A 16,257-nucleotide genomic window follows, 5' to 3' on the forward strand; every position below is an offset into this window, starting at 1 on the left:
AATAGACACCTCAAAAAATATTACTCTCACCATATATATAAACTAAAAATATTTCTAAATTCTAATATCAACCAAATATAATTTTAAATTTTTGATTCAAATTTTAATTGACGAAGAAAAAAGACTAAATTGATGGAGAAAATTGACTAATTGATGAAGAAAATTGAATAAAACGAATAAACAAATATTCGTTGCCCTTGAGAGGAATAATAATAAAAAAAATACTTTCAAATCTTACTTCCGAATGGCGCAATTGCTAGATTTTAGCTTATAGCCCTCGCTCTAGACACAGCTGACAGCTGACATGGTCGAGGCAGTACCTACCCTGAGTACTCGGTTTTGTTCTTTACTTTCCTCATATTCACCAATTTGAAATACGACTAGAAAACCCAATGAAGTTCCCACCGATGAACAACATCACATTTTGGAGATCTGTAAAACGCGAGGTGCGCATTTGCAGTTGTTTTTGCGAGGAAGTTGTTTTATTTCGTGGGTTTTAGGTTTCTGAATTCAGTTATGAAACTTCATGGGGTGCAGAGGGTGTGGCAAATGATTGTAAAAAGAGGGATTAGCAGCAGCCATTTTTCACGGGAGCCCATTTCTGACAAAGGACGAATGCCGCTGCACAAGCTTAACATTGAAGGAGTTAATGATATTATTGCCGTTGCCTCTGGGAAAGGGGGAGTGGGAAAGTCTACCACTGCAGGTTTGCTTTTTTTTGTTCAAAAAGGTTACAAATATTGTTCATGGTAGCGATTAGTCACAAGGGATTATACAAATTAGGTCTTACAAGTATTGATGAGCCTAATGCATAGTTTTATAGAATATTTAAATATTAATATTTAGTTTCTTATGAGCATTTATATTATATAACATCCTAGATATCTATATTAAAAGTCAATACTAGAATATCAAGAATCATTACTTATACATTTACATACTACGAATTAACAATAGAAGATCAAGAATCACAATTCAGAATTCCACTGTAGATACTCTTTTAAATTTGAATTTGAATTTCTACAACAAGGACTAACATTTTAATTAATAGAGCTCAACGCCTTAGATCACAACAGATATCTTTCTGTCATCAAATTGAATTGAAATCAACAATAAATTAAGTTCATGTGATGTTTGCTGCACTTTTGTTTGTATATATATGCCCAGCACACATAAGAAGTTTGCATAATATGCCTAAAGCAAGTATTTGTATATATGAATACTATAGCAATATAGTGGGGGAGAAAAATGAGCACGAGCTATTTTTTTCTGCTCCATTTACGCTGCCCTTTTCTGTCGTCTAATTGAATTGAACTCAATACCAAGTTAAGTGTGTGCTATGCTTGACATATAATTACGCTTTCATGTGTATACATATATACACACGCCTTTGGGTATATCATATACATAATACGTATACAAGTTTGTATAATTTTCTAACAACTATTTGTCGACTCTGCACATAGGTATTATAATAACAATATAGTCGAGTTCACAATCTTATCTACATGCATGCCTTGTATATATATACACCATATGTAATATATACACAAGTTTGTATAATATGCTAACATTAAGTACTTGTCTACACATAACTATTATAGCAATATATTAGAGTTGGCAATTTTTCTGCACTCTGTTTACATGTTACCCATAGAAACCATGCACTTTTTGGTCCAATGGTCAAGTACAACTTTTTTTCCTTCTAAAAATAGGATAGATTAGATATCATTTGTGTGAGGAGATAATGGGATTAGTAGAGCTGTCATCTTTGGAGTGAGAGATCTCCAGTTTAAGTCTCTCGTTTTCTCATTTTAAAACTTCTATAAATTGTCAAATTGGATGATGTTTAAGTTGCTATTATACACTTATGTTTGCCTTGTCCTCAAATATGTTCTTTGGTGCTCAGTTCAATATGTTTTATGATTTATCATATAAGCTGACAGAACTTAACCATTACCTCTTGACATGGTGTTATATAGAAACATACATGATATGCACACAAGTTTGTATGGTATGCCCATCACAAGTACATGTCCATACATAAATATTATAATCCAAACAATATGTAGTTTCAATTTCATATGATTCTCTGAACATGTATGTGTAGAATCATGCGTATATGCTATCATATTTACATTTGCATGCCCTTTAATAACAATTATTGCATTTAATATACTTATAATATTTTGAATACTTGTACCTCTAATTTCTATTCATGCCATGTCAGCCTCTTTGAGAACAGGAGGTGTTGAACTTCCCAACATTACTAATAGGAATAGGGATTTTGGTGCTAACCTAGTTTGGCAAATGTATGACAAATTCTTTGCCAAATGGTTTCGCCTTTTACAAGAGAAATATTTAGATAATTTGGATCCTTTCAGGGTTTTTACTGTCTTGGACCTGCCAAAGGGCTTTGTCATTCGGGATTTCATGATGGTTTCTTGAGAAGTTATTACTTCATCCATATCTTGGGAAGTGAACAATGGGGATAGTGTCAATTTTTGGTTTGATTCATGGAATGGGTTCCCTCTCCTTGCAAATATTGATTCCTTAAAGAATTTCTCAAACATAGTGATTCAAGCTTGGGGGACATCTTTTTCTAATTATGTCTTAGCTATACATAGATTCACAGGGCTAGTCATTTAGAAAGACCCCTCAATTCTTCCTATATCCCACAATTAAGCTGCTTCTTTCAAACAAGTATTCGCTAAAAGGAATGTTTTTATGTCTAATCAACCAGATTGCCTCTTTTGGGTTCCGTTTAAAGAACAAGGATACTTAGCTCTCTAGCACAATTAGTTTAATTAGACCACATATTGTGCCTTTAAATTTTGTTGGAACAGTTCAGTTCTGCCAAAAGCATGATGCTTTGCATGGCTTGCATTACAAAACTGAATTTTAACTAGTGATCGACTTTATAGATTGAACATTTCCGATCCCTTTAATTGTGTACTCTGTATGGAAACTACTGATCACCTCCTCTTAAATTGCCCTTTTACCCAAGATTGTTGGCATTTTATTCTTAATAAGCTTAATTTCCATATGCCATTACCTAACTCTCTGTGGGATTTATTCCAGGCATGGCCAATCTTACATTCTGAATCAATGTTTTCATGCCTTTGGAAGTGCATCCGTGCATCTCTAGTATGGGCAATTTGGTGGGAGAGAAACAAGAGAATTCTTAGACAGACATCATCTCCAATCCCTTGATTTCTAGAAAGATTAGAGATATCAATTGTTGAGCTTGTTAATGCTATAGTAAGTAAATACGAGGTTAAACATATTTTTTCTCCTTGGGATGTCTTTGTTATTCATCGGTGGAAGGGTTTACTTTTTTCTCATCTTCCTGCTCCATTGTGTCCATCCAAGGTTCCTCTTATCCGAGCACAAACCAAGTGAATTCCCCTAAGTGAGGGTTATCACAAACTCAAATTTGATGGGGCCTCTAGGGAAATCCAGGTAACTCTGGCTATGGTATAGTCATTAGAGACTTTAAAGGTCATATAATTGCAACAAAATCATCTCCTCTCTCTTCGAGCACTAATAACAAAGCTGAGGCCTTGGCCTTGCTTTTTGGTTTGGAACTTGCAAAATCACTATCTATATCTAAGTTACATATTGAAGGGGATTCAACCATTATCATTAATGCGTGTATTAAACGTCAAGTATATAATTGGTGCATTAAGTGTATATTGCATCAAGTATGGTCTCTTCTTGATTCAATCTCTAAATGTTACATGATGCATACTTATAGAGAAGGTAATCTATTAGCTGATTGTCTAGCTATTTTGGGTACTAATGGGGTTTATATTAACTCTTTACTTTCCCCACTTAATCACCTTGATTTCCCTAGCTTGGTTAATATTACGACAAAAGAATATGTTTAGAATCCTGTTGAGCCTTCTCAAATATTATTTGATAGTTAATCACGACTTTTTTGCGATTTCACATGTTGTGATATTACTATCAAGATTTAATTGTGTGATTTTGAGTCAAACTCATTGACCCATGTTTCATGAGTAGTGATTCAACATGAATCCATCTCTCATGAGAATAAATGGAACACTTAGCACTCATTGGATCTAGGTGATGCTCACAGGGGTGAAGCACCGGGACTTCCCGGGAGGTCGCCCATCCTAGTACTACTCTAGCCTGAGCGTGCTTAACTATGGAGTTTCCTCCATAGTTAAACCCAAAGCTTGCAACCCCATTTGCAAAACCTTCACCAAGTGTTGTGCCTTCTGAACCATTCATTAGAAAGCCCCGTAAGCTCATCAATTGATAACTAGGAGATAATTTCCACAGCAAGTCAAATTGTGATATTGCTATCAGGATTTAACTGTGTGATTTTGAGTCAAACTCATTGACCCATGTTTCATGAGTAGTGATTCAACATGAATCCATCTCTCATGAGAATAAATGGAACACTTAGCACTCGTTGGATCTAGGTGATGCTCACAGGGGTGAAGCACTGGGACTTCCTGGGAGGCAACCATCCCAGTACTACTCCAGCCTGAGTGCGCTTAACTACGGAGTTTCCTACATAGTTAAACCCAAAGCTCGCAACCCCATTTGCAAAACTTTCACCAAGTGTTGTGCCTTATGAACCATTCATTAGAATGCCCCTTAAGCTCATCAATTGATAACTAGGAGATAATTTCCACAGCAAGTCAAATTGTGATATTGCTATCAGGATTTAACTGTGTGATTTTGAGTCAAACTCATTGACCCATGTTTCATGAGTAGTGATTCAACATGAATCCATCTCTCATGAGAATAAATGGAACACTTAGCACTCATTGGATCTAGGTGATGCTCACAGGGGTGAACCACCGGGACTTCTGGGGAGGACACCCATCCCAGTACTACTCCAGCCTGAGCGCGCTTAACTACGGAGTTTCCTCCATAGTTAAACCCAAAGTTTGCAACCCCATTTGCAAAATCTTCACAACAAGGGGCTTTCTAATGAATGGTTTATAAGGCACAACACTTGGTGAAGGTTTTGCAAATGGGGTTGCAAGCTTTGGGTTTAACTATGGAGGAAACTCCGCAGTTAAGTGCGCTCAGGCTGGAGTAGTACTGGGATGGGTGACCTCCCGGGAAGTCCCGGTGCTTCACCCTTGTGAGCATCACCTAGATCCAATGAGTGCTAAGTGTTCCATTTATTCTCATGAGAGATGGATTCATGTTGAATCACTACTCATGAAACATGGGTCAATGAGTTTGACTCAAAATCACACAGTTAAATCCTGATAGCAATATCACAATTTGACTTGCTGTGGAAATTATCTCCTAGTTATCAATTGATGGGCTTAAGGGACTTTCTAATGAATGGTTCATAAGGCACAACACTTGGTGAAGGTTTTGCAAATGAGGTTGCAAGCTTTGGGTTTAACTATGGAGGAAACTCTGTAGTTAAGCGCGCTCAGGCTGGAGTAGTACTGGGATGGGTGACCTCTCGGGAAGTCCCGGTGCTTCACCCCTGTGAGCATCACCTAGATCCAATGAGTGCTAAGTGTTCCATTTATTCTCACAAGAGACAGATTCATGTTGAATCACTACTCATGAAACATGGGTCAATGAGTTTGACTCAAAATCACACAGTTAAATCCTGATAGCAATATCACAATTTGACTTTTTGTGGAAATTATCTCCTAGTTATCAATTTCACATGTTTCACTTTTATGGATCTCACTTGTTCTTTTGAGATATTGTATGCAGTTCAGGGTCCTAGATTGCTCTTGCATCGAATGGCTTTTTATTAATATCATTGTCTCAATTGGAGTTTTGGATGAAGATCAATGATGGAAATTTTTATGACAGTTTTTGGCTTGGCTCTTGGTGTTGTCTCCGACACCAAACAATGAATTGTAATTGTATTTATATGAGTTTTGGTTGTAATCACAATGTTCTAGATTCGGGATTCACAATGACAAGATTCATTAGTGTTGATAGATACTCTCTCTAGCTGGAGTCTTTCTTCTTCTGCATCCTTTTTGTATTAGGCAATGATCATAGTTTTCTTTTCTGGTTCTTTTCTTTGGGAGCCATTTTTGAACTAGTTATTATTATTAATATAAATATAAAGTTTCGCCAAAAAATCTAAAATTTTGAATACTTGTAATACTATAAATCACCTGACTGATGATCAAGAAGTTTGAGCTGGTGGGCACCTTGGAGTACGCTCATCCTCTTGGTAATCACATGAATATAGGCATTTCAGTACCAATTTTGATGAGCTAGTTTTCTCCTGAGGAAGAATTATGCCTCAAACTATCTTCTGATTGCCCAAGTTCTGCATTAGCCGTTGCTCATCTTCTCGGTAATCTCATTTGCTTTCCTTCCACCAAATAAGTTTCGAAGGGTTTGTCTGGAGTTCTCAATCATTTGCATTTACAATTGTACATAGTTTCTCATAAAGATCTTGTAGCAATCTATGACTCGTGGTGGTTTTAATTTCAATGCCAATAATTGTACTCAAGGTAAGCAGATATGGTTGAAAAGTGTTCAAGAAATGATTTCAATTGTTGAAAATGAATGATTGAGATCTATTCCCCATCAAAACGATCAAAAGATCATCAAAATTGATGCTGCTTTGTATTTTGATTTGCAATGATAGTTGTTATTGGCATCATGCAATGGGGTTTGAAGCCCTTGCTCTGATTAGGCTATTTTGCATAGGCCTTGTAGACAAGGAGATAATTTGAATCCTTGTCTATCATAGTCCAATCAACCATACATAAAAAAATCATCTAAATGAATGCTACTTTGTGTCAGTAACATATTATGATATGACAATCTTTACTTTATTAGCATTCTTAGGCTAGATTCCATTTTCCTACATTTCAATTTATTGCCCATTCTAGCAAAAAATCTTGTGTGAGGGTGATTAGATAGTAGTCTTGGGGATAGGGCCTATAGGGCCTTTGTCTATAAGTTCAAAGTCACTATTTTGCTAATTATCGTCCAAAGTGGTGCAAGTTTCACCACCATAAATACAATTGTAGGGAGTGTTGATGGGAAGATTGACCCCCAAGTCATTCAAATCTTTAGTAGCTAGATCTTTAAGGCTTCGTGATTTGACTCAAAAATTTGAAAGGGGTTAGAACTTAAAATCTTTGGATAGTAGAGTATTAAGCTCTCTTTTGGTGAGGGTACTTGCTTCTAGATAATTTGTTTCTTTTGTTTTGGATAGGAATAAAACCGTCTTCTTTGTTGTTCTTAGTTAGCTAAACATATGCCAAATTATTAGAGCAATTCTTAGATAAGTTCCCATGGTGCGATACATGAGACATGTGAAGGGAATGTGCTTGTAATTCAATTCCTATTGCTTTGGGGAGACCTTTTTAATGTTTGACTTCAATGCAAATCCTAGTGTAGTAGACATAATGGGCTTTAGGAGGAATCCAATCAATAAATTTATCTGTTTGATTACTTGTTTGTTCAAGAATTGGTTTATTCAAAGGTGCAAATGGATTAAGGGAAGCCTTACGTGGACCAAGATCTCTTTTGATGTGTCCACCTAGCAATTGAAAGTGTAGTCCAATGGTAGACAAATAGGGGCTCTAGATTCCATAAACCATGTTCTAACTTCGAAGATTGAGTCACTTGAGTAAAAAAATAATGACAAAGTAGTCACGAACTTACAAATAGAGCTTGAATGAAGGTTTATTTAGCCCATGTTGTTTTTAGTATGCTCGTTTAACTACATGCAATGACTCAATCATTATTGTCCTCCCAACTATAGACGATAAACACTTTTCATCTCCCTTGAGCACTACTTTGTTGAAGAATGCAGATTGTATATATTCTGTAGTTTTTTAAAAGAGGAAGACTCAATCTTCCTTTATACCTATTGGTGGTGCCCCTTCACCATCATTCACCACGCTTCATATGTGGCCCTATTTTAATTTAAAAAACATATTATTATAATATAATAATATTATCACAATAATAATATGATAATTATATTATCAATATAATTATGTTTATATTATCACAATAATAATATAATAATTATATTATCAATATAATCATATTGATATTATCACAATAATAATATAATAATTCTATTATCAATAATTATATTTATTAAATTAATGGGGCCACACATGAAGATAGTGACCCTTGGTGGAGGGGTGCTACCGATAGGTATAAAGGAAGATTGGTTCTTCCACTTTTATAAAAATGTAGAATATATACAATCTGCATCATTCAGCAGAGTAGTGCTAGAGGGAGATGATAAACATTTGTCATCTATGGTTGGGAGGGCAACAATGATTGAGTCATTGCTCGTGGTTAAATGAGCACACTAAAAACAAGGTATTAGAGCCTAGCAGTACGATCTAGTGCAGAACGTGGAGAGCAAGCTGCTTGAACAAGTATGTGGTCAATGTTTGTTTTGAGTGATGCGAACATTCTTCAAAATGGAGGGTGATAAATGAACAAAGTCATAGAAAAGCTGTGGAGCAAGTTCTCTGCCCAACCACATTCACAAATTGCCCAAATTTCTTCCGTAGAGAAAGTTCTTTGTCTGGCGTGTTACTGCTTTGTGAAGCTATACAAAGAAGGTGGAAGTTCGTTGAGAAGTTCGCATGAGTTGAGTAGTATGCTTGAGTTTTAATTACATTATGGGCATTCGATATTAAATTGAGCCGATAGATCTTTATGAGTATCGAGCTTAATATACATGGACCTATTTCACTGCTACTAAGCCTTAAGGTCTGGTTTAATAGTTCAATATCGTGGAATCTCTTCTTGATAACAACACTTTAATATTTGATAAGGCAACATAATAAATATGCCACGCCTTCAACAAGTTAGAAACATCTAGCTCGATATCCTTGAAGGTGGTATCAATAGCTGGGCTTAAAAGTGCTTCCATGAAAGCTAAGGGATTGAGTCTCTGCTCATTGTTGTGACTTTTGGACATTAATCATTCCCTGTAGTATTTGAGGTATTCTTAACATTGACGTGTTGGAATTTGTAGCAGTAGATATCAGGTTGAAGAAGTGTCTATATGAGGTGTCTTTAGGCATGGTTATCATTGAGTTCTGAATTTGATATTTGCCATAAATAAGAAACATCGCAGTGTAAGGCTCACATTTTGCAGTTCAATCTATACTTCGAGTGGTCTATTTACATAATTTTCACACGATTAACATTGATAGTGTAGCCTGCACAATATTCTTGGCTTTCTCATCTGGCCTGAATTTTCCCATCAAAGGCAACTTGTTTGTCCTCGTGGATGGCATGCATATTTCATCATAGTTTGCAGAGTTCATATGTTTGGATCAAACCTACTATTGCCTATCTGATTGGTGCATTGTGAGGTGCTGTTTTCCTTCACTGGGGGGGGGGGGGGGACGTCCATATATGTCTTGTGTGGCATGGTTTGTGCTCAGATAGAGCTTTATCTGCCTTCATCACAGCATACACATTTAGGCGCAGTTCTGACCAACTTCAATATTTGTACCAACACTTATTGTGGCTTGTGCGTACCTTTTTGGCAACATTTTCTTCATCCACAATTTATCTATTGTTTAGATTGGGTGAACGACAACATTTGTTCTCTTGGCACGGGTTTCAATTCTTTCCTGATCATGGTTGATAGATCCAAGGTGGCCCCTTGATCTCTTCATTGGTAGCTTTATCATGGCTTTCGATTGGTGCATAGACCTCTGGTTTTGCAGGCTTTTGATTGTTTGCTTGGTGTGACAAATATTTGTTTGGTCCTTTATATGCTTTGATTGGGTTGTATTTGTCAGATCCAACTTCGTCCATCATCATTGACAGAAGGTAGTATACCTATTTTGGAGGCCTATATTGTTGTCAGCATACATATTTAATCCTGGAGTTTTGGCACATATCAAAATGTATTGTGCAGATTCATTTTGTTAGAGTGGGCATTGCCCATAGTCGGCTTCATACATTAATCTGAGACTGTTTGTTTGATAGAGAGAGTGTTCAACATGTTTACTGGAAGGTTTCATTGCATGGTATTTATGTTGCTCTGTGGTTAACACCTATTGGTGATCATTCTCTGATTTTTGTCTCGTGGTTGAGGCCTGTACTGCAGTCAGCAAGGAAATTTAAGGATGAAGCTTTCATGTTCTCCCGTGATATCCATTTTCAGAAGACATAAACCTTGTTGTGAAATTGTTTAGAAGAAAACTCGGAGCCAGATAATTTTGGGGTATTACTCCTGTAAGGCATCCATTCATTTCCTTGGCATCAAAAACATATTTGCTGGAGTTGGAAGAATCTGTGATTGGTATCAATTGAAAACTCTACTGATTTGTACAATGTATATAACTCTTTCGATCATTGTCTCTTTAGAGTCTTGTGCAAAGTTAGAGTAGGTTCGTCTTGAGCCACTTGGTTCAACAAAGGGTAGGATAGGTACCCTTTCTACCAGTTCAAAGCTAAGAGAGTAATTTTCCGTGAGTCAGTTGAGTTGAGATTTGTTTGAGTGACTTAGTTTGTTGTTGTCTAGTTTCCTTTGGTGGGTCAGTTTAGTGGCTTAGTGGTTTAGTTGTTGTGGTTTAGGTTTCCTTGCTTTTGTTGCTTAGGTTGGAGAGGGATCTCATTTTTGACAGGGGTGATATATTTTTAACACACACTCTGGTGTTTGCCTGATAGTTTTGCTTGGAATATTTCCTGGATATCTCTCTGTGAAGATCTCTTGAGTTGGAGACAGAATGTCGATAGAAAGAAGAGACAGGTGCATGAGGAGACTATGGGCACATGGTAGACACTGAAGGAATAAAGGTGAGAGGATTGTGAAGACAAACACACACACAAGGGGAAAGGTTGTGATGGAGCCCCAATTTTTCGCAAAAATTTGGGGCCTCCATTTGAGAAACATTACTACTTGATGAAAATGTCATTTATGTCAGATATTTTATATATTCAGGTTTATTAAATCTGATATATGTATATATGTGTTGTATATCAGAATAATAAAACAAAGATTACATATAAAAGATAAAGTTGCAATGACCATTCATACAGCAGACAGAGTCATGGTGACAAAACATGAAAAATCAATATACAACAGATATAATCTAAAGTCTTGAATGAATTGATGTTACATCTTTAACAAGCCTTAGAAGAGCAAATACATATATTGAACCAGATCCATGCAGACACAGATATTAGTTGCATACTCTCCTCTATGCTCGAACCTGAAAGTTCATCTCTGTTTCCATATGTTGAAGATCTTAGTCATGGACCAAACAGAGGACATGATTCTATGCAGGAATTTGAAGTCTGTGATAGAGGACGTCTGATGGCTAAGTCTCATCAAGATTGCCGGCTTCTGGACTTGCCTCATTGAACAGCTATTTACAAACTTGTCCTTGAAAGAAGTGATTGAAATATTGTCATTGATGTCGAAAGGATTTCAAAGATGGATAAGTCACTTAAGCTTCATCAATTTCAAGGGTTTGAATGAGGGTGTCATTGATAGACATTGGAAGACATCAGGGGTACGATAGTATGACAAAACAATTGTAACGACGCCATATGCAAATCGGAATAATCTTAAGAGATGGATTTGACACATCAAGGGCGCCTCTGATTTGTCACGATGGAATTATTTACGGTGGCTTTTCTAGATGTTTAGTGCAGTGTGAGATGTCGGGAGCAATTTTGATACTTGGGGATACATTGGAGTCTAAAATCCATCGAAAGGACTTGCAAGCACTTGGAGCACTTGCCGGCTTCTGGACTTGCCTCATTCAACAACTTTTTTACAAACGTGTCCTTGGAAAGGAGCTTGATATATATGATGTTGACCTTGGAGCAACACTGATATCAATGCAAGCACTTGTTTGTCTAAAACAATTTTTGGAATCCATGTTGCATTTTTTGATCATTATGAAGACTAAGAACTTATAGAAAAGAAATTGAAGTGTTAAAGCTAAATGTGATAGTACAAGTTGGGCGTAGTATGAATTGATAAGAACCAATCTCCTCCCTATTTGTGTCATTCGATCCAGCATGCTAACATTTGGAAAGCTTGAAAACATCATTACACACAAAGAGAACTCAAACAACTACAGTATGGAAAATTTGCAGTAAGATACCGTTAAGCGATGCACATCTCTTTCAAGAAATAGGAGATAAATGTAGAATGTACCCCACTTGATAAAAATAATACATGCTAAGGAACACACAAATGAATGACCAACATTCCTGTGATAGGAGGAGATAGATGCTGGTCACTTTTCCTTGCAGGTCTGTATATAACATTGGAAGACATCAGGGGTACGGTAGTATGACAAAACAATAGTAACGATGCCATATGCAAATCGGATAATCTTAAGCGATGGATATGACACATTAAAGACGCCTTTGATTTGTCACGATGAAATTATTTACGATGGCTTTTCTAGATGTTTAGTGCAGTGTGAGACGTTGGGCGGAATTTTGATACCCGGTGATATATTGGAGTTCGAAATCCATTTGCTGTGTCATCTTTCAGACACATCAACATGAAGGTATTGTTGGGAGTTCAGAAGTTAAGTGAGAATAAAAACAGACCATTTTGTGCGTAATACCAATGGTCGCACATTATAAGCTTTATTAAAAGGTTGATTAAGAGGAGATGGAATTAAATTTGAAGACAATGATTTGTGCATCATTATTTATAGCGATTAATATGTTATATATAGATTGATATATTATATATTTTATTGATAAAAACAAGATCTCTATTCGTGTTTATTTAAGGCAAAGAGAATCCATGTCTAATTGGGCTTCCACCAAAGAAGTTAGAATCCTTTTGGATTAACATCGAATTGCATAGGTGATTTCTCTTTTGCATTTGGAGCATAGGAATAATTGATGATATTCTAAAGTATATTGTTTTATAATGTTGTATATAAGAATCCTCATTGTGGTAAACTCTATTGCCCAAATAAACAAGGCACTTGTCTTTGGAATCACTAAAATACTATCATTGGATTTATAGTTAAAGTTAGCGATTCTTTTCTGTAATTCCTTCTTGCAAGCATGAACTCAATTATTAAAATTTATATTAACATTTAATCATTCAAGCTTTTAACTTAAGTTTGATCAAGTTTAAAGATTTTGCCAACCTGAAAACTCACGAAATTCAAATTTGCTATAGAAAAGCTTTATACCAATTAATTTGGGTTTAAGGTAAAGGTTCACCCACCTAGGTGTAGCGAAGCCTAAAGTGTAGGGGAATTGAAGTTATCCTTGTTCGTTGGTCAAAACTGATTGAGTAATCCTATTGGAGAATTGGCAAAGCTCTTAGATTTCTAATCTATGGTTTTGGGAACCAATAGGTTGTGTAGGTACCTCATTGGTAGACAAAAGGAGAGGACTCCATACTCCGTAGGGAAGAAGCGCCACATCACCACAGGCCGAGACCACTGAGTGACATCTTTCGATGCGGCTTAAGGAGGAAGGTAAATAAAAAAAGTTGTTCCATGCAGCGACAATAAACCAATAAGGGTGTACAACATAAACCTCGTAGGTAGAGTTGGCACACAACACATAAAAAAACTTTGGTGTTAGGCAACCAACTAGAAGCCTATAGATGTTGTAAAACACTTAGGCAAGTTGAAAGGAGACATGCAACGGAGTTCCCAAGGTTGCACAAGTAGGGAATAAACAAGAGATTGAGATCTATACGATGGAGGTGGCCGAATGAAGGAACAAGAGCCCTAACCATTTTTTCTTGCGCAGAATGACAAACAAGTGATAGTTATGGATTTGGCTAGCAAAAGACATTGGAAAACCAAGTTGAAGTCATAGGCAAGTAGTTCTAGCAATAACTTGGACAAAAATGCTCAAGTTTTACCTTTGGGAGTAAATATTTGTAATGTCCCCTTTTTAGCATTTATAGCATGATGTTGTTGTTAGCCTATTTCCCCACGGTCCCGGAGGCTAACTAAGACATTAAAGGGACTTAGAGGCCTTTTGGCCTAGATAGTTTCAGCTGCAGGTCTTTCTGTGGGGTTTTGAGGCAACTTTGGGCATACTTACTATTTATAGTAAATCATCTTGGATATGGTCGGACATCTAGTGGCAGCGGTATGTCGATGGTAATTGTTTAAAATCGAAAAGACGACTTGTTTATCATTGATAAGATTTGTTATGCATTGATAAAGCTATTTTATAAAGTTAAATTTAAATATTTAACTTTATTAATGCATAGACTATAGTTGTGGGAAATATTTAAATTAAAAGAGTCCCCTTTATTTTATAACACATTGGAGACATAAGTTACATAAAGGGAGTGATGTTTTATCCCACATGGAGAAAATGAAGGATTGAGCTCTTGTGAGAACACTATAAAAGAAAGGGAAGAGCTTCTTTTTAGTATGCTTGGAAATATCAAAGAAATTGAAATTTTTTTTGGAGATTATGTCTCAATAGTTTGAAGGACGAAATCCCTTCAAGCTGGAAATCTTGACGCCATTGAAAGATATGGTCTTGAGATTCAACATGGTAGCAGTCCGAAAAAGCAGATACGAAAAAGCAGTCCAAAAAAGCAGAATCGATAAAGCAGTCTGTAAAAGCAGTTCAAAAAGTAGATCCAAAAAAGCAGTCGAAGAAGCAAATCGGAAAAGCAAAGCAGAAGGGGCAGCATTGAAGGAAATTATTACAGCCATCTACAACCAGGTTCCTTTGTTAGTATTGCTTTTTAGGGTGTTATAAGTTTCAGCTGTAAGTGTGCATTATACCAGCATTATCATTTTGTAATCCATGTTAATGCCAAAAGTCATGGCCATATTTCATGAGCATAGTATTAGAAATTTCATTGCAATTAAGAAGATAATAGTTGCTGGTGTCATTTAAGCAATTCAATATCATTATTTATCAGCTAGTTAGTTTGCATACCAACTGTTTGTAAAAATGCCAGTTGGCTGTAGGTGTTCATTTCTCATGCTTAGATCATATATATGCATTGAATATTGTCAAAATTAGTAGCACACTCATGTTAGGCCATTGTGTACTCCATTTGGAGTCTTCTAGCACAAGATTCTCATTAATGCAAATTGAAGAAAGAGTCATTTAAAGCCAGCTGAAATACTATATCAGTCATACGTCCCTTGCAAGTGAATTGTTTGATGAAATTTCTTGAGCTTTCATCAGCATTTTTGAGAGCAGATTTGAGGAGGGTCATTACAATATTGCAGGTAAAATAGGTACTAGTTCCAACAAGAAGAAGAAGAAAATAAAGCCCAAAGTTTAGATAGTGTTGACTCCTTTGAGGGATACAGTCACAACATAGATTGTGGCATTCGAGGGTTTGAATGTAGGAAATGGTGGTGAGACACACCTGAAGATGACTTGATAAAGAAAAGTTTGAGGATGATGTAGGTACCATGGGCAAAGTAGATGCTTGTGTTCGTATTAAGGATTATGAGGGTGCACTTAGAGTGACGATAGAGACCTTTGATAGGTATTCTCAGGTGAACACATTTCCATATCTTGAGTGGGACTTGAGGATTTCATTCATAGCTGTGGAGTTTTCTTGAGTGTTTTGTATGCCAGGGTGTAATGGCAAAAAGATTGACATGAAAGTATAAAAGATGACAACGGAGGCAATGGAGTTCTCCATAAAGTTGGTATCTCGAGGCCTTACACCTACTAAGTTGGAGTTCGTGGTGAGGGATGAAGAAGTCCTTCGTTGCAAAACGACTAGGGCAATGTATCATGGACATAGCGAAGAGTAGGTTGACAGGTTTTAGCCATGCCTAAGATATTACACTCCCTTAGTGCTGATGAAGGGCACTGTATGTGATTGAGCTACACTGTTGGCGGATAAAATGTATGAGTTCATGACCTTGTAGCATAAAACATTTTACATGCCTTACTATGCCATCGACCTCTTCTTGGATGCCACATGCATGCGAATTCCATCTGACCAACTGGAGGTGAAACCTGCCCCCTTGACACTTGGTGAGCCACCAATTATGTGCTGGAGGCACTTGCTCTTGGACACGACAACATGTCAGAAGGTACTTTCAAGGTAGAAGCGGTGGAGGCAAATTTTTTTTTGAGTTGGAGTTAGAGGATGTAGATAGTGGATGAGAGGAGGCGTTAAAGAGTCCTAGTGCCTCAGGAGAGGGGGACAGTGAGGTGGCCGAGGACAACCCTGTTGAGCCAGTAATTGCCACAGTCACCTTGACACCCATGCTTGCACTCACACAAGTTCTGTTCACACAACCTTTATTGGCAAACACTGTACAGTTTACTTCATCGATGTCAACG

At 36.7% G+C, this 16,257-nt stretch overlaps 1 protein-coding gene across 1 annotated transcript in view; it reads left to right on the forward strand.

Annotated features, from left to right (window-relative positions):
• The first annotated feature begins 217 nt into the window (after positions 1–217).
• INDH (INDH1(iron-sulfur protein required for NADH dehydrogenase)) overlaps positions 218–16,257 on the forward strand; it is a 191,561-nt gene continuing 175,521 nt past the window's right edge. The window contains exons 1-2 of the mRNA XM_089788749.1: positions 218–446; positions 538–706. Of these exons, the coding sequence (XP_089644875.1) occupies positions 393–446; positions 538–706 (223 nt within the window). The 5' untranslated portion in view covers positions 218–392. The remainder of the gene's footprint in view (positions 447–537; positions 707–16,257) is intronic.

This window comes from Cupressus sempervirens, chromosome 6 (assembly GCF_028749045.1).
Source record: "Cupressus sempervirens isolate cs-2001-9-10 chromosome 6, ASM2874904v1, whole genome shotgun sequence".
Taxonomy (NCBI): domain Eukaryota; kingdom Viridiplantae; phylum Streptophyta; class Pinopsida; order Cupressales; family Cupressaceae; genus Cupressus; species Cupressus sempervirens.